This window comes from Pseudorasbora parva, chromosome 13 (assembly GCF_024679245.1).
Source record: "Pseudorasbora parva isolate DD20220531a chromosome 13, ASM2467924v1, whole genome shotgun sequence".
In the NCBI taxonomy this organism is placed as follows: Eukaryota; Metazoa; Chordata; class Actinopteri; order Cypriniformes; family Gobionidae; genus Pseudorasbora; species Pseudorasbora parva.
The window spans coordinates 13991750-14011250 of record NC_090184.1 but is presented as its reverse complement, the minus strand read 5'-3'; the positions used below and the strand labels follow the sequence as shown (position 1 = coordinate 14011250).

At 36.7% G+C, this 19501-nt stretch overlaps 1 protein-coding gene across 3 annotated transcripts in view; it reads right to left on the bottom strand.

Annotated features, from left to right (window-relative positions):
* sorbs3 (sorbin and SH3 domain containing 3) overlaps nt 1–19501 on the bottom strand; it is a 58254-nt gene that overhangs the window by 26176 nt on the left and 12577 nt on the right. For all 3 annotated transcript variants that reach the window (XM_067413239.1, XM_067413238.1, XM_067413237.1), the window contains exons 2-9: nt 9685–9747; nt 7739–7933; nt 6166–6238; nt 4181–4320; nt 3470–3533; nt 1509–1532; nt 1162–1255; nt 940–1033 (exon numbers count right to left, since the gene is read on the bottom strand). In XM_067413239.1, coding sequence (XP_067269340.1) covers nt 940–1033; nt 1162–1255; nt 1509–1532; nt 3470–3533; nt 4181–4320; nt 6166–6238; nt 7739–7933; nt 9685–9696 — 696 coding nt within the window. In that variant the 5' untranslated portion in view covers nt 9697–9747. The remainder of the gene's footprint in view (nt 1–939; nt 1034–1161; nt 1256–1508; nt 1533–3469; nt 3534–4180; nt 4321–6165; nt 6239–7738; nt 7934–9684; nt 9748–19501) is intronic.

Genomic DNA, 19501 nt, shown 5'->3' with positions numbered 1-19501 from the left:
TAAGTAAAGCTAATTCATCTAGTTAGCATCAATGTGTATGCTTGACTTAAGAGAAAGTAGCAAAAAAGTTATATTTAATATGAAAACATTATCCTATTTCCTGGGCTCTGTATTCTGTAACTATTTAGCCAGACAGAAGCATGATGTGTTTTACAGTATTTGTGCCCAATGCAGTTGTTAAAGCATTCTTTTTTTTAATTAGACTGTATTAATCTCGTACTGAATAAAAGTGTGAAAAATCTATGAACTCATTTAGCCTTGTAAATTAGAAAATAGTAAATTACAGAGGTTACACTTCATTTTAAAGTGCCATTGTTACAGTTTAACTGTATATTTAAGAACTGATTAATATTAATTAACAACATGTATTTTAGGATTAGAATTAGGGTTTGGTTTAGGGTTAGTTGCATGTAATTATGACAAATGAAAAATTTAGATCAGTCACTAGAACATTTTCAATTGGAGACATTAATTTATTTTCATCATCTCCTCGCCCAAATTCTGCCCAGCAAGACGGGCACAACTACTGTACTTTCCTCATCACCTTCTCATTCACTCAATCTTTTATGGCATGCCACCAATTTTAAAGTGTGGGTGTTGAATTTATTTCCAAAATGCCAAATTCAAGCATGTTTTCTTAATCATTAGAAAATTGATGGCTGCCTTAACAGAGATAAACTGTCAATATTGTTCAGTCAAATCCACTCGCATATACTAATGGAAAGTAACAAATAGGCATTCAACAGACACAATAATGCTTTGGACCACTGACAAACAAAAAAATCTGGATACTTTTTGGCTCAGACTTTTTCCTATAAATCAATCTAATACACAGACCCCACCAGTCTTTTTGCATGTTTAAGTGACAATACTTCTTGTTAAAATGAATAAAGAGGTTGCCAGATGTTCAGCTGATGGTGGATGACAGCTGTCTCTTACCTTGTTTCGATCTTCTACTGCTTCTCCCTTTCCAGGCTCAAAGTCAAAAATACTCTTCGGTTCTGGGTGCTTCCCTGTATCGCCCAGATCAGCCCTGTTACAAAACCACATACACACAAACACAAAGACAGGCCACTTTACTAAGCAATCATTGTTGGTTCTTGCAGCAACAGATCCTAACCTGCCCAGTGTCTCTGTAACTTCTCTAACTCTCTCTCTCACCAGTCGGGCAGGGCTCCGTGCGGGGTGAGCGTGAAGGGGTCTGAGCGCCTGTCCTGCTGGACAGAGTCTGGGGGAGGAGATGGCGACAGTTTCCCTGTAGGCATTAAAAACACATATCAATGAAAGCTTATAGAAGTTCCACACTTTTATCCAATATGAGAATGCTGTCTTTATCCGAATACATCAAACAGAATGCTTTAACATTGTCATTAAACAGAAAATAACTGTAAAACACGTACAGTAATTATAGCACAATTTATGCTTCTGTCTGGTCGAGTAGTTACAGAATACAGAGCCCAGGAAATAAAGATAGTTTTCATATAAAATATAAATATTTTGCTACTTACTTTCTGTCCAGTCAAGCTCAGGCTCTACATGAATAAAACATATAAAACTAAATTAGAATAAATGACACTTAGTATTTCGCTTATATTAGATATTTAGCTAGTATTTAGCCAATATTAGAATTTTTTTAAATGTATCAATATTATCTTATATTAAATTTGATATTAAATAGTAAAGGCTTATCTGTCCTATTTCTGCATTTAAATCAGATTTGCTGTCATTTAGCACTCAAATGTTTTAATTATTTAATAACCATCTAATCTTTAGCTTTAATATTTTATTTCAAATGTATTTAGACAAAATAGTATAGAATTGTATACACTACCGTTAAAAACATTGGGTTCTGAAAGTTTTTTGGTCACGATTTATTTAAGGTGGTATATTATCAAGTACTAATATGAATTAACATGTACTTATAATAGGGTTTGGCTTGGTTAGTTGCATTTAATTATGCATAATTTACTGTTATTACTATAGTTAGTACAGTTCGTACATGCTATGGGAAAAGAAATTGTCAAAACTGAGTATCTATAATAAAAATATTTATAATTCAGCATAGCTGCTTGTAACAGTGATAATAAGAAATGTTTTTGAGCACCAAATTGAGCACCAAATCAGCATATTAAAATGATTTATAAAGAAATATATGACACTGAATACTAGAGTCACAGGAATAAATGTAATTTTTAAATTGTATAAATAAATAGATATAAATTAATAGAAAACTATAAAACTATTTTAATCCAAATTGTTTTAACAATATTATAGTTTTACTGTATTTTTGGATCAAATAAATGCAGCATCATAAAAGAAATGCATTTTATCAAATAAAATCACCTATACTTGGTGAACTGAAAACATTAAAAAACATTAATAATTTTTTTTATTGATCCTTAACCTTTTGAACTGCAGCATAGACTGTTTAGTATATAATTTTAACATAAATGTGTATCAATAATATAATACCAATATCAATAATACCTATAACCAATGAATGCATGAAACTAAAAAAACATGTTTTATCTGTATTAAACTTCATATGTGTCGATGCATCTTTATAGTCATTAGCTAAAATAATATCAATATCTAAGGGGTGAATGTAGAGGCATTAGCTTTGAGCGATATGTGCTGGTTAGCACAGAGCAATCCATGAACTATTACCACTATCACAACAAGACAGATTGTCTGTATAATAACTGTACTGTAAGTCTCTTTGGATAAAAGTGTCATTTAAATCAACTACTCACTGAACAATTTAAAGACCAGATACCATGTAAGCTTACCATATGACAGCTTGCTATTAACGTCTTTCTCTCTATAAGCTCAATAAGTCTGAGTCAAACAAGGTGTCTATGGAAACAAATTGAGCACGCTGTGTTAACACTGCATTACGCTATTCATAATTACCCAACATCAGGCGCTGTTCCAGTTATTAAACTGCAACAGCAAACCTCTGTACATTAATCAAGCTCAGGACTCTGGCCAAATATCCTAGAGGGGTTTTGTGGAGTTTTGTAACAGTAATTAGTGGTAAAGCACTGCCTAAATTTCAGCGGGAGTTCGTGTTACAGCAATACTCCACACTTCTGATGCTCTTCTTTTGCTGTTGTCCTAAAACCAGTTTAATTTGTTATTTACAATTATAGTTCCTGCTCTTGAAAGTTTGAAATCGATATCTTCTAACTCAGAAGTTTCACTGATGAAGGAGAGACACAGCACGGTGATCCCATCATGCTCAGTAAAGCCTATCTGGTTCCACTTTCAAAGGGTCAATTGTGCACTTTCTCATTGAGCTCCACATGTGGTGAAAGGTTAAACAATGTTCAAGAAATGAGGTCTAACATTTCTAAGCCAGAGTTTGGCTTTATTCTTTCTGGACCATGCAAAATGTGACAGACAACAACAGAAAGGAATTTACTCATTGTTTCAGAAAGCGAGCGAGAGAGTGAGAGACAGCACATACCCTCTGGTTTCTTGTGGATTTGTTTGAACATGCTCCTATACCAGTCCTTAGGCTTGTTTACGCTCTGGTGAATGAGAAAAATGCATTCTTCAAAATAAAAACAAAACATAATGACATAAACTCTGTACAAAATATTTGTAATTTTATATTTGTAATATTTTTGGAATTGTTTACAAGTAAAATGTATCAACAGAATAAAAAAGCTCAACAAATTATTCAAATAAATTCTAAAAATCAAATACTTGAATGTTAAAATAAAGGGCCCTATCATACACCCGGCACAATGCGGCGGCAGGCACAACGCAATTGTTTTTTGCTACTTTTAGCCTGACGTAGTTATCATTTTCACATCCGAATTCACTTTTGTTTAAAGAGCAAATGTCCTCACAGCCTCTGTTCGTCCAACGGGCCTGCTGGTCTGAAAACCAGGTGTGTTTAGATGCATTGTTGACATGTTGCTTTGAGGCAACTAAACAAAACACACCCATGACTCATTAAGAGTCACCCTTTTGCACCCTTAAATTTACCTGCACCATATGCTTCAGACCATGCGCTTGGATTGTTAAAATAGGGCCTAAATATTATTTTAGATTGTGCTTTTCAAGAACATTAGTCTTTTTTAAGGATGTTCCAACTGACTGAAGGTGTGAAGCATGAATGCATTCTGGGATAGCAGTGGTTCAGAGGGAGTGTTTTGGGAGCGAGACTCACCGATCGGGATGCGATTGGCATGCCTGTCTCATCTACAGGACCAATTCCGGAGAACTTTATTAAGCGCTCCTCTCGGGTGGCAGAAGTCCTGGGCAATGTGGCAGAACCTCCACTCTGAATTCCACCATTGGATAATCCAGCTAAAAGGGTTGAGAGATGACAAATTAAATACATGTGAAATTGCATAGCATCTATTTTATTTGCATTTTCAAATGTTCCAATTTCTTCTAATTCTAGGACAGAAACCTATTCTTATATTTACAAACCCGATTCCAAAAAAGTTGAGACACTTTACAAATTGTAAGTAAAAAAGAAATGCAATAATTTACAAATCTCATAAACTTATATTTTATTCACAATAGAATATAGATAATAACATATCAAATGTTAAAAAAGTGAGACATTTTGAAATGTCATGACAAATATTGGCTCATTTTGGATTACTTAAGAGCTAAACATTCCAACAAAGTTGGGACAGGTTGCAATAAGAGGCCTCAAAAGTTAAATGTACATATAAAGAACAGCTAGAGGACCAATTTGCAACTTATTAGGTCAATTGGCAACATGATTGGTATAAAAAGAGCCTCTCAGAGTGGCAGTGTCTCTCAGAAGTCAAGATGGGCAGAGGATCACTAATTCCCCCAATGCTGCGGCAAAAAATTGTTGAGCAATATCAGAAAGGAGTTTCTCAGAGAACAATTGCAACGGGTTTGAAGTTATCATCACCTACAGTGCATAATATCATCCAAAGATTCAGAGAATCTGGAACAATCTCTGTGCGTAAGGGTCAAGACCTGAAAACCATATTGGATGCCTGTGATTTTCGAGCCCCTAGACGGCACTGTAATGCCGGATTTAATGCTTGCATTAAAGGAATGCTACTGTAATGGAAATCAGTGTTGGTGAACACAATCCACTGTGCCATTTGCCTTTGCCGGCTAAAACTCTATAGGTCAAAAAAGAAGCCATATCTAAACATGACCCAGAAGTGCAGGTGTTTTCCCTGGGCAAAGGCTCATTTAAAATGGACTGTGGCAAAGTGGAAAACTGTTCTGTGGTCAGACGAATCAAAATTTGAAGTTCTTTTTGGAAAACTGGGACGCCATGGCATCCGGACTAAAGAGGATAAGGACAACCCAAGTTGTTATCAATGCTCAGTTCAGAAGCCTGCATCTCTGATGGTATGGGGTTGCATGAGTGCGTGTGTGTGGCATTGGCAGCTTACACATCTGGAAAGGCACCATCAATCCTGAAAGGTATATATCCAAATTCTAGAACAACATTTGCTCCCATCCAGATGCTGTCTATTTCAGGGAAGACCTTGCATTTTCCAACATGACAATGCCAGACCACATACTGCATCAATTACAACATTATGAAGGATAACTGAAGGGTACTGAAATGGCCAGCCTGCAGTCCAGATCTTTTCCTCATAGAAACATTTGATGCATCATAAAGAGGAAGAAGCGATAAAGAAGACCTAAGACAGTTGAGCAACTAGAAGCCTGTATTAGACAAGAATGGGACAACATTCCTATTCCTAAACTTGAGCAACTTGTCTCCTCAGTCCCCAGATGTTTGCAGACTGCTATAAAAAGAAGAGGGGTGCCACACAGTGGTAAACATTGCCTTGTCCTAACTTTTTTGAGATGTGTTGATGCCATGAAATTTAAAATCAACTTATTTTCCCCTTAAAATTATACATTTTCTCAGTTTAAACATTTGATATGTCATCTATGTTGTTTTCTGAATACAAAATTTACATTTGAAACTTCCGAATCAATTGCATTCTGTTTTTATTCCCAATTTGTACAGTGTCCCAACTTTTTTGGAATCGGGTTTGTACTTATTATCACCACAGATAAGATACCCATAATAATTATTTAAATTCAGTCAAATTACACAACAATTAATCAAATGTTTTGACTGTTTGAGAGGAATTAAGGAATTAAAAAATTAAGTCTTGTAGTCATGTGTTGATTTACCATTTGTCTGAGTCGTTCCATAGTAGGATCCGAAACTGTGTGATGGAAATCCACCTCCATTGACCTCTGCAACCTGATGAAACATCAGTGCACAGTCAGAGATACAGTATATGACCATACAATTTGTATTAACAGTAAATTAAAGATAATGCATGTAAATGGGAAATATTTTTTCAGTAACTTTAGTTAAAGTGAATCAAAAATATTTCAACACTTAAACATTTCTGAATTCCATTGCATTATAAAATATCAAATTAAATAAAAAAGTGCAAACAAATGCTTGTGCTATCTTTAAAACTGTAAAAAGGATTAAAATACTGTCTCTTAACAGTCATTTTAAATGAACGCCACAAGGGGGCAGAACCATACAAATGATGTGCCTGAAAACATTCATTCTTAGTCAGTGTGTGACAAAATCAAAGCAATGATATTTTGGTTTAGGTTAGACTTTATTTCTTTAGGTTACACTTTATATGAATGTGTCATTGTTGCAGTGTAATTATACAATTAAGTACTAAGTAAAAGTAATTAACTACATGTCCTTACTATATAATTATGGTTAGGGTTAAGGTTTGGTTTAGGGCTAGTTGCATGTAACTATGCATAATTGACAGTTATTATATACAGTACATGGGAAATGTGTAACACTGTTAAATAAAGTGTTACCTTCATTTACTTTACTATAATATTGATACTTGTTTATTTTTATATTTTCAGTTTACATTTTAGTTTAATTGTGTCATGTGCTTTGTCATTTTTATTAATTTCCTTTTAAAATGTTTCTATTTAACGTGAATTTATTTAAATTTTTGTTTTATTCATTTTAGTACTCCAACTTATTTCAGTTGAATGCTAAGAAAATATTTTACATTTTCATTTAAGATTTTTAAGTTAAAATTTTCTTTATAGTTTTTATATTTCATTTTATTTCAATTAACCAAAAAATTATAATATGGTAATGGACTGCATTTATATAGCGCTTTTAACAGACCCTATGGCCATCCAAAGCGCTTTACATTTTTGCCTCACATTCACCCATTCATACACCTACGGCGATGTCAGCCATGTAAGGCGCCATCCAGCTCGTCGGAAGCAGCTGGGGGGGAGCACCCTGTCTTGCTCAAGGACACCTCGACACTTGGTCAGGTGGAACTGGGGATAGAACCACCAACCTTTCGGTTTGTAGACAAGCTACATGAACCACTGAGCCACTGCCGCCCCAAATATGCTTTAGTTAAGAATAACAACGCTGTGGCAAAGCAAGTCAACCAGGGCCAATAGGTTACTGGCATAATGTGGAAAGGTTTAGTGATAATTGGACGGAATAGAGTTGAAAATAAAGTTAATATAAAGTTGAACAAAGTAGAAAATGTGAGAAAGTATTATTATTTGGTATGTCTCTTCGAAACAAGAGCATCTATAAACCCAATAATCAATGTCAGATATTACTTTTTAAAACCTTTTTAAATTTATCTCAGACTTTTGTATCCCAGTGTATATGAATAGTAATATTATCCCAACACACATATGGAATAATGTCTGCAACAGTAATGTGTTACGGATGTCCTCTTGCCTTGTGCTGAGCAGACGAAGGCGAACTGTTGTGGAACGGACTCAACGGAGGTGTAGGAAGACCAGGAGAGATTACAACTACTTCCTGGGTCATATCCGGAGTCCTGTAGTGCTGTCTTGATCCGCTGCCGGGAAGAGCCTCATCTGAGAAAATGATCCGCGAGCCATTAAGATGATCATACACCTCCACACTTTTCTGAGAGAAAAACAGAGATTTTATTTCATTACCTAGAATTTAGCCCAAAACACAGGATTGTTTGGGATGTTCTATCGCAAAACATATGCCATAAACACCTTTTTTGGGCATTTTTAGGTTCGGTCTTAATGACAGTGTGAACGCTAAGTGAACTAAATGGACTAAATGTATCTTTTATGGGTCCAGACCAAAAGAACCAAGAGAACTACAAGTGTGAACAAACCCTAGTTGTCTGAAAGCATTACATTCATTTCACATTTAAGTATATTCTTTTAATGCATACTGTATTAGTTCCATAATAACTTTTTAGAAGTATCCTAATGTGTACTTTTTTTTCCGGAAGGGTAGTGATGCATATTTGGTCAAAATAGCTAATAATTTTAAGATGCTAGTGTAGCAATAGTCAAATCTTTTTGAGTTTAATATTGAGAGGTATTTTCGCTGCTTAAGAACTGGTTTAACGAGTTACCTAATTACCCAAATTTAATTTGTGAAACTTTTATTGCGATTTCCGTTTTCGGCTAATCGAAACCAAAGATTTTGGTTGTGTTGTGTTGTGTTAGTGCTGACAGATATTTATTGATGGATTAAGGACCACCACCTTCAACTCAACCTTGTGAAGACAGCTTGTGATCTCAGACAACCCAACACTTCATCACAACTTTTCTATTTAGCTAGGTTCATCAACCATAACTCCATCCAGGACAGACAAGAACCATAAAATTGTGATGATTGGTAAACTTCACAGAGCACATTGCTTGAACTGTTGGGTACTGCAGATTTGCCTTATACAACATTATGAAGATGAGGCCCTTCCTGATCAGAACATGCTACACAGATCCTTGTCCAAACCCTTGTTCTATCCAGATTGGACTATTGTAATGCTCTCTTGGCAGGCATTCCAGCATACACTATCAAACCTCTTCACCTTGTCAATGCCAAACGTCACAACTCTCCTCATAAAATTGTGCTGGTTGCCAATTGCGGCTCACAATACATTCAAAGCACTGATGTTTGCCTACGGAACAAGCACTGGCTCTGAACTCATTACTTCAGACCTCCATAAGTTTGCGCTCTGCAAGTGAATGACATCCCAAAGAGGCACAATCACTTTCACTGACCTTTACCTTGACTGTTCCAAGCTGGTGGAATGACCTGCCTAACTAAAACCTGAGCTGCTGGGTCTTCAATCTCCCTAAGGTATGGTTCTAGCCCCCAACGGTCATTGTGAGGTGTCACCAGAGTGGAGATAACAGGTTAGGTTAGCATTTCTGGGTAAGTTTTGCATTCCCAAAAGTCTGCCTGACCTTCTTTCCTCTCCCTCTCGACTCGAACCCCACCATCCCTCACATTCTGCTCTCTCTTTGACCTGAATAATGCTCCCGTTCTCTGTTTGAACTCTAGGGGTCATGGGAAGATCCCCGTGTTCTCACAGATGGTGAAACTGTATATTGTTAAATCATGGAGATGCCTTTGTGAGCTGGGGGAACAGGGACTGGGGCTTTTTCATGGAAATCCAAGTCTAGTCCATAAATAGCTCTCTCTTTCTCTCCTCCTGTCATTGTGTAAGGGGTTGTTTGTAACGTTTCATTCTTTTCTGTGTTTCCAGGGCATCTTTCGTGGTGATGCTGAACGACCCAGGAGCTGCCAGGGATCATAAGTAGGTAGGTCCAATGTACTTCACATTAACATGAGAGAAATACAGAGAACAAACTCCGGATTTCAACCGATGCTTTGAAAGTTTGCCTTACCTGAGACTGCATGTCATCAGCAGGGATCCTAGTCAGCAATCTCTCAGATCTTAGACTTGTAACCTGAAAAAAAAAAAACACAAAAAAATATTTTATTCCTTGATAATGCAGCCATCATGTAGACACTTTCACTCAAATACATATTGTGAAGAAGCACCGTTTTGGGAGGGAAAACTTTTAATAAAAAATCATGAGGACTTTTTTATTTCAATTTTATTAAATCAGTTTTGACAACAGCATTTAATAACTGTGGTAATTTTCTAACTGTCCCGTTCACAGCTATTTACATAAAATACTCACATCGCTGCCAATATTGCCAACTACATTCAAAGTAGCTCAAAAAGTTGCTAATGATGTCATGCAATATTTAGTAAATGCATGACATCATTGTGTTGTATTTGCATTCTGTCGGCTTGCTTCTCTTCTGCTACTGTGATCACATGCTGTATTATATATGTTTGAGTCTCTCAGTTGTCCTCAAAGCAAAAAGATGGATCTCAAAATCATACACTCACTGATGGAAAGGGTTCAAAAATAGGCAAAAGTGTGTGGCAGTTTAACTGCATTACACACAAAAAACAGCAGTGGATCATCCAAGTAAGAAACAGGGGTAAACTTTTGAACAAGGTCACTTTTAGAAATTCAGCTTTTTTGTGTTTGTGTGTGTTGTGTACTATATTTACTACATAAAAAAATAATGTGTGTTTTGTATGATCCCTCTTATTATGTTAAAATGATTCATATTTTAACCTATTTTGCAAATGGTGTGTAAACTTTTGAGCAAGACACTATTACATGCATACATACATAAATTACAGAATTGTTAAGTTGGCAAATCTGACAATAGCCATGAATAGATCTCGTGACTAAATATAAACACCAAGGATGGCAACGTCCATAATACTAACAATTTTCATCACAGTTGTCACAACCCAAGTTTAATCAAGGTGTAAAATCATCTGTCAAATCTTAGTTAACTGAAAGGAGCTTTATGACCGCTTAAACTGCAGGACCATTTTTGGGGGATTTCCGCCTGGATTTGGCCTACCCAAATTGAAAAGCTTCCCATATACAGTGGTCTAAGTTCAAAATTTTGGTGTCATTTTACAGGAAACCCTTTGAAGTTGCAAAAAACACTGCTAAAAGTCATAAACATGTAAGTATATGGTGTCTAAGCTGTAATAACCCCACAAAAAAGTAGGTGCGTTATTATTTTTTTATTATTTTTTTAATATAAATTCATTTTTGAAAGTGTGTAACTCTTTCTGTGAGCTCTAGGAACCTGCAGACAGTTTGGGCTGTTTCTACTAAATTCCAGAAAATAGTGGGAAAAAATAAGTTTGTCTGTGTCATGTTGTATGTAAGATTTATTCAAATAGGACTGAAGGGATGACACCCCCCCCCCCCCCCCCCCACACACACACACACCCCACCACCATACAGTGATATAAATGCAATATTCCAGTGTCATTACATTAATTATATATGCTGGAAACAGCCCAAACTGTCTGCAGGGTCCTAGAGCACACAGGGCCTGAGTTACACTCTTTCACAAATGTATTTATTAAAAAACAATCAAAAAGTGACTAATTTTTGGGGGGGTTATAACAGCTGGACAACCAATACTTACATGTTTATGACTTTTAGCAGTGTTTTATGTAACTTCAAAAGTTTTCTTATAAAATAACACTAACATTTTGAACCTAGAACACTGTATGTGTGTATGGGAGGCTTTTCAATTTGGGTAGGCCAAATCCAGGCGGAAATGGTATCAGAGTAATTTAGTGTATACATCACTTTGTGTAAAACAAATGCCAAAGTGATGCATATCTCCAGAAAGTAGAGACTAAGCTTTCAAATGGTATGACATCATAGCTCCTCCACAGACATTTAAAATGGAAAGTATATACATGACAATGTCATTCCCGACCATGTACAGGGTCCACAGAGTTTAAGTGGATAATTTAGAAGTAAGTGAGACAGAATACAAAACTGACAGGGCTAAGGCTTTGAGATTGCACACAGCTACAGCTCAATTCTCCATCTCTGGAAATTCCCAAAACCACACTTTAATGTTTTATGAAGGCAGTGACGGTTCTACATTGAATTACACCCTGGGCGAGACCCCGTTCAAGCCCCCCAGTGAAAGCATGAACCCCACTTATAGCAAACTTATAGTTATAAAGATGTATTTATTCATTAATTAATTTTATATTGGAATTTAAATATGAAGCCCAAATTAACCTTGCCTATGAAATAAAGGCACTTGTTAAAGGTTTATTTATGAATTTTTGTTTTATTCTATTTACATATTTTAGTGAAAATACAGTGACAAATGAATGACTTAATGACTTGGATCATTTTCAAATTAAAATAAAATAAAATGTTTCTGAATAATCAGTTGCAGAACCAGATGTAAAACCAGCTGTAATGGGACACCGCAGTTTGATATGTGCTATTCATCGTTTTGAGCAAAGGAGGACAGACACAATATAAACAGTTAACTGGAATAATTCACCATTTTCTCACATCACACACATTCATGAATTCAATTAAAATTTGTATGTTTTGCACTCTTAAAGCCCATTCACACCAAGGATGTGTGAACTATAGCAATAACAATAAAGATCTATTATCTTATATATACTTTTAAATATAAAAGAGTCTAAACCACAATGACACAGTGAAACGATAATGTGGGAATCACTTTCAGAATTATTTTGTTTTCCAGCTGATGAATGAATGCATCCTGCTTTAAAGAGCTTGAACATTTAAAGCAGCAGATGACAAAACTGCAGTGTGTGTTATTAATTAAGAGTATGATATCATGTGTTGGTTGGGATTCTAATAGTCATTGTATAGTTCTCCTCATATTCATTGTTCCAGGCCTTTACTGCCATGGCTGTCTGGATGGAATTTGTGATGATTTTGTTGTATTCACACTCTGTGCTCAATGTACCATCATTTAACCCCAGTTCTTACAATTCTTAGTGTTCGTTTCCCTGCTACAGCACATTTTCAGTATTTTTTTGTCTGATAATAATTAAATGTGAAAAATCACAGGACTTTGAAACCAATGATGTGGACATTCCTGCCCTGTTGCTGTGGCAACTGAATAACTAAACAATGACCAGGGGTCAAACTTTCCAACAAGCCATAACCGTGTGAAAAAAAACAACAACGAGAAGACCCATCAAAATAATTGGTGTAAACATCTTCACAAACAAGTGAACCAACAATGTTTAAACAAACGAAATTGATTCAAATAAAAAAAATGTGCTGCTCTACAAAAAGTAGTGTTTATAAACCACAAAAAAGTAGTCATGGCAACCAGTGAGCAGTCCCACATTACATGTTTTACATGACTTTAGCTTTCCATTTGACATCAACGTTTCCCGCTCTGAGAGCAAACCCCTAAACCTAGCACTCCTAGAGATGTGTTTTCCATGTGAGATGATTAACTATGAACAGGAGACCACAATGACTGCCGCCAGTTTCCAGAATGTTGTATCCTCTGCTATGAACACTGGGCTTTTCACACAGGAGATTATATGTTGGGTTATTCTCTTTCTCTCTCTTGGTCTCTCGTTCTCTTGGCCCAGATGACTCACCAGTCTTGAATGAGCTCCATTACATAACAGAGAAAACAACAATTGAGAGTGGGTTTATGTATGTGTGCTTCACAATGATTTCTCAGTATGTGAGGGTCCCACAATGGGGGTGTGTTTATTTGCATGAGCGGCGCCACTTATTAACATACATCGATTTGCATGTACCGTATCAATTACTAAGAATGAACTCTGGGATATAAGTAAAACATGTTATATTTGAAAGAAACAGTTCACTCAAAAATGTGTTGGTTTTTTTGCCTTAAACTTTGCGATCACACACAAAACTTGCGTTCCCCCAAGAAACGTTGTGTTTCCTTGCAAAATGTTTGTGTTCCCCTGAGGAACTTTGCATTTTCTTGCAAATGTTTTGCATTCCCAGAGGAACTTTGAGATTCTTCGTAATGAAAAGTGCGTTATAAATAAAATCTATTATTATTATTAACTTTGCGTTCTCTCTCAAATGTTTTGCATTCCCAGAGGAACTTTGCGTTCCCTCTCAAATGTTTTGCATTCCCAGAGGAACTTTGCGTTCTCTCTCAAATGTTTTGCATTCCCAGAGGAACTTTGCATTCCCTCTCAAATGTTCTGCGTTCCAGAGGAACTTTGCGTTCTCTCTCAAATGTTTTGCGTTCCCAGAGGAACTTTGCGTTCTCTCTCAAATGTTTTGCATTCCCAGAGGAACTTTGCGTTCCCTCCCAATTGTTTTGCGTTCCCAGAGGAACTTTGCGTTCCCTCTCAAATGTTTTGCATTCCCAGAGGAACTTTGCGTTCTCTCTCAAATGTTTTGCGTTCCCAGAGGAACTTTGCGTTCTCTCTCAAATGTTTTGCATTCCCAGAGGAACTTTGCGTTCCCTCCCAATTGTTTTGCGTTCCCAGAGGAACTTTGCGTTCTCTCTCAAATGTTTTGCGTTCCCAGAGGAACTTTGCGTTCTCTCTCAAATGTTTTGCATTCCCAGAGGAACTTTGCGTTCCCTCCCAATTGTTTTGCATTCCCAGAGGAACTTTGCGTTCTCTCTCAAATGTTTTGCATTCCCAGAGGAACTTTGCGTTCCCTCTTAAATGTTTTGCATTCCCAGAGGAACTTTGCATTCCCTCCCAAATGTTTTGCGTTCCCAGAGGAACTTTGCATTCCCTCTCAAATGTTTTGCGTTCCCAGAGGAACTTTGCATTCCCTCTCAAATGTTTTGCGTTCCCAGAGGAACTTTGCATTCTCTCTCAAATGTTTTGCATTCCCAGAGGAACTTTGCATTCTCTCTCAAATGTTTTGCATTCCCAGAGGAACTTTGCATTCTCTCTCAAATGTTTTGCGTTCACAAGGAACTTTGCATTTCCTGAGGATCTTTGTGTTCTTTCGCAAATGTTTTGTGTTCCCAAGAAACTTTACATTCTATTAGAAATGTTTTGTGTTCCCAAGGAACTTTACACTCCCTCACAAATGTTTTGTGTTCGCAAGGAACTTTACACTCTCTGACAAATGTTTTGTGTTCCCAAGAAACTTTACGTTCTCTTGCAAATGTTTTGCGTTTCCCGAGGAACTTTACGCTCTCTGACAAATGTTTTGCGTTTCCCGAGGAACTTTACGCTCTCTGACAAATGTTTTGCATTCCCCGAGGAACTTTACGCTCTCTGACAAATGTTTTGCGTTCCCCGGGGAACTTTACGCTCTCTGACAAATGTTTTGCATTCCTGAGCGTTCCCCGAGGAACTTTACGCTCTCTGACAAATGTTTTGCGTTCCTCAAGGAACTTTACGCTCTCTGACAAATGTTTTGCGTTCCTCAAGGAACTTTACGCTCTCTGACAAATGTTTTGCGTTTCCCGAGGAACTTTAAGCTCTCTGACAAATGTTTTGCGTTCCCCGGGGAACTTTACACTCTCTGACAAATGTTTTGCATTCCCCGAGGAACTTTACGCTCTCTGACAAATGTTTTGCGTTCCCCGAGGAACTTTACGCTCTCTGACAAATGTTTTGCATTCCCCGGGGAACTTTACACTCTCTGACAAATGTTTTGCATTCCCCTAGGAACTTTACGCTCTCTGACAAATGTTTTGCATTCCCCGAGGAACTTTACGCTCTCTGACAAATGTTTTGCATTCCCCGAGGAACTTTACGCTCACTGACAAATGTTTTGCATTCCCCGAGGAACTTTACGCTCTCTGACAAATGTTTTGCGTTTCCCGAGGAACTTTAGGCTCTCTGACAAATGTTTTGCGTTTCCCGAGGAACTTTACGCTCTCTGACAAATGTTTTGCATTCCCCGAGGAACTTTACGCTCTCTGACAAATGTTTTGCGTTTCCCGAGGAACTTTACGCTCTCTCTCTGACAAATGTTTTGCATTCCCCGAGGAACTTTACGCTCTCTGACAAATGTTTTGCATTCCCCGAGGAACTTTACGCTCTCTGACAAATTTTTTGCGTTCCCCGAGGAACTTTACGCTCTCTGACAAATGTTTTGCATTCCTCAAGGAACTTTACGCTCTCTGACAAATGTTTTGCATTCCCCGAGGAACTTTACGCTCTCTGACAAATGTTTTGCGTTTCCCGAGGAACTTTACGCTCTCTGACAAATGTTTTGCGTTCCCAGAGGAACTTTAAAAGTTTTGTTAAAATCGTTGAAATCTCTTTTTTTCATTACCATGTCCCTTTAGGGGCTCCGTACCCTCACCAGTTTTCACAAGTGACAATATTTTTCAGCGTAGTGCAATATTTTTGTGAGTAAACACAAATACTGAGCCAACTCAAAGTTTTGCAAGTAAACGCAAAGAATCTTGGAGGAATGCAACATTTTTTGTGAGTGAAAATTTTCTCGGAAAATGGAGGAAAAAAAATTGAACGTATGTAAAAGCACTGCAATACAATTCCTCCCATCACCATGTCTGCAGTGTTTCATAATTTTTTACAAGAAGAACACAAACATTTTGCAAATTAATGCTACATTTCAGTGGGAGTTTTGAAAGCAAAGTAAGAGCACTGTAATACAATTATTCCCATTTCATATTTCCCAAACCTTTGACGCTCAACAAACACTTTTATATGTTGTCTGTTTCACACACAAAGCTATAATATGACTTCAGAAGACTTTTCTAAAGCATTTTTTTTTTTGTTTGGTTACATCCATCCTCATTCACTTTTATTGTATAGAAAAGAACAGGCAGAACATTCTGCTAAACTTCTCAATTTGTGTTATCCAGTAAAAGGAATGTGAGGGGGGAAATAAAACATAAGACATTTTGAAAACTAAATAAATTATCATAAAAGCAAAATAGCTTTCCTAGCAGATGCCAAATACCCTGTATAGCAGTGTCTCAATTCCCCTTGCATGAGGTCATGTGACGCCCACAAGGATCACAGCTTTGACATGTCAAAATATTACAAACAAATCATTCATGTTCATTCTCTTCAGCAGTCAATGTTGTAGTTCAGTTTTTAGTTTGTAAAAGGGTAAAATATTTCAGTTCTTTGAATTAAACACTAAGGCCATTCATTCATATTTTAGAATAAAGATAAGGAAGCCCAACCTTTCACCTGTTTTTGCACTTAAAAATATGAAAAGCTTTTGTTGCAGACTGGCATGCTTTAGGAAGTCATACATCAAGAGTTATTTAGTCAAGATAAAAGAAAGAATCATGATATTCAATAGCCAATTCAGAAACGGTCCACCGGAGAGGGGAGGAGTGTTGATTAATTGCGCTGTATGTCTCCACATGTATGGAGGAAACAAAGAGATTCATGTGTGTGTGGGTGTGTGTGCAATTATACATGTGTATGAACCTGTCAGTAAACTACATCCTGCACATAATACCACTCTAAACTAGGGATGGGTCAGAGTGGTCACTTTTTTATTGAGATTGACTAGTTTTGGATTCTTTCTTTATTATTTATTTGTTAAAGTTTCTTTAGTACTTTTTATTTTTAATTGTAATTGTAATATATATATATGTGTGTGTGTGTTATTTTTGCTTTATCTTTTTTTTGGTAGGTTTTTAAACACAAGAATGTGTCTAAAGCTTTCCCCAAAACAAACATCCGCTCTGATTCAGGTAAACCAAAAACCAGACTATTTATACAGGGCTTCCTGAAGACCAATTAGTCAAATAGTTGTTCAGTCAGCTTACTGAGTAATCCATTTTGAAACCATACGGTGTAAAAAGGTGGAATTCTTAAACAAAGTTTTCACCCTGCCATGCAAGTTAAAGAGACTGTAGACTGGACAGCAATGCTGTTGGCTCCTTAGACCATTATTACCTAAATGAGCACTCTGAGAGAGAAAGAGGCTGACTTGTTGCTTCACTGCCTTATCAGGCAATGATATTGTAGGCAGCATTTGCGCACAAAATTACCTCACAAAACTAATTTCAAACAGACTTCCGAGGCAGTGTAACAATTTAATCATCTGAATAGAGACAAAATAGAGCGAGCTTTGATGATAACCAAGACAGTATTTAATTACTACAGTAGTAATTTCAGACACAGCCAGAGAGAGAGAGAGAGAAAGAGAGAGAGAAAGAGAGAGAGAGAGAAATATAAATATAATACTAGGAGAGGGACAGAGAGCCGCACTGGCTGCGAGATACGTGTGTGCGTGTCACAGCCTGAGAGACATCAGGTGAGTGTGTGTGTAATGTGTGTAATGCACCACAGTGACCCCCAGTATGTGATTGTGTGTATATATGTTAAAACACTGTGGTATCAAATGTTCTAATTTGTTACACCGGTTATTTAAGTTCAAGTTATGTTATACTGTGTTGTAATATTTTCTTTATTATTACCATCAATTATTATTATTTATGTTAATGTGTATTATTATTTATGTAATTCATTTTGGCAATATTGTATGTCATGCCAATAAAGCAATCTTGAATTGAATTGAGAGAGAGAGAGAGAGAGAGAGAGAGAGAGAGAGAGAGAGAGAGAGAGAGAGAGAGAGAGAGAGAGAGAGAGAGAGAGAGACAGAGAGAGAGAGGCAGAGAGAGAGAGAGACAGAGAGAGAGAGACAGAGAGAGAGAGAGAGAGAGAGAGAGAGAGAGACAGAGAGAGAGAGAGAGAGAGAGAGAGAGATGAGAGAAAGTTCCTCTGGGAGTGCATAGCACCCTTACAACATTCTCTCAGGAAGCGTTAGATGCCTCCTGAAACACAACCTAATACGGTCACGTCTCTCACAGATATCCGTTGGTGAAATATGTTCGGATTCCTCCTAAGAACATGATGAGCATTAAAGTTGTTTGTTTTGAACGCTCCAAGCAATTTTTTTTAGATTACAAAATTTAAACAAGCATCTGCAATGCATAAACGCTACATTCTTCTGACTGCAGGCTAGCAGGCCCGAGTTAACCTTTGTTTTCATCTGGGACACACTGCGCTGGATGGTGTATACATCTTAAAAATGTAAATTACATTAGAAGTATGGGTCTATCTTAATCACTGATCTGGGACTAGCTTTCCCAGAATATTCATCTTCATCAATATTAAAGCCATCTGATTTTAGATATCAATTCAATAGATTGGACCTACTTGTACTTGTGTACACTAGCAATCAAAATGTTGGGGTTGGTAAGATTTTTAGAAATCTTTTAATATTATAAATGTCTTTACTGTGATTTTTGATTAAATTAATACATCCTTGCTAAATAAAAATATTATATATATATATATATATATATATATATATATATATATATATATATATATATATATATATATATATATATATATATATATATAGTGAAACCCAAACTTTTGAACAGTGAACACACAATTCTGAATTGTTTTTGCTTGGAACAGCCAGTATGAACTGAGGAAGTGGGAGGTATATTAGGATGATGTGGAGAAGTGGGCTGAGGAATGTCCCTGTGGAGGACTCTGTAAACTTGGCAATGACATCAGACACGCTTCCCACAACTTTGAGGTCACTGGCACAAGATGGGACCACTGGCCTGGCCTGCAATATCGTTCTTTGAAGCTCCACATTGCACCATGTGTTTGTCACCTGCACAATGTTTAGGGATGATCTAAACAAAGTTTTGACATTCAAAGTCTTTAAAACTTTTATCTAGTTTAGAACATGGATAAAACAGATACCACTTATAGACAGGAAGGGACCGTCATATTGGTATAATAGGTGGCCTTAACTATGTAGTAACTTTGTAATTAATCATTTGATACAATGCACTTATTGTGGACAAACATGTTTTTACATTGTATTTACA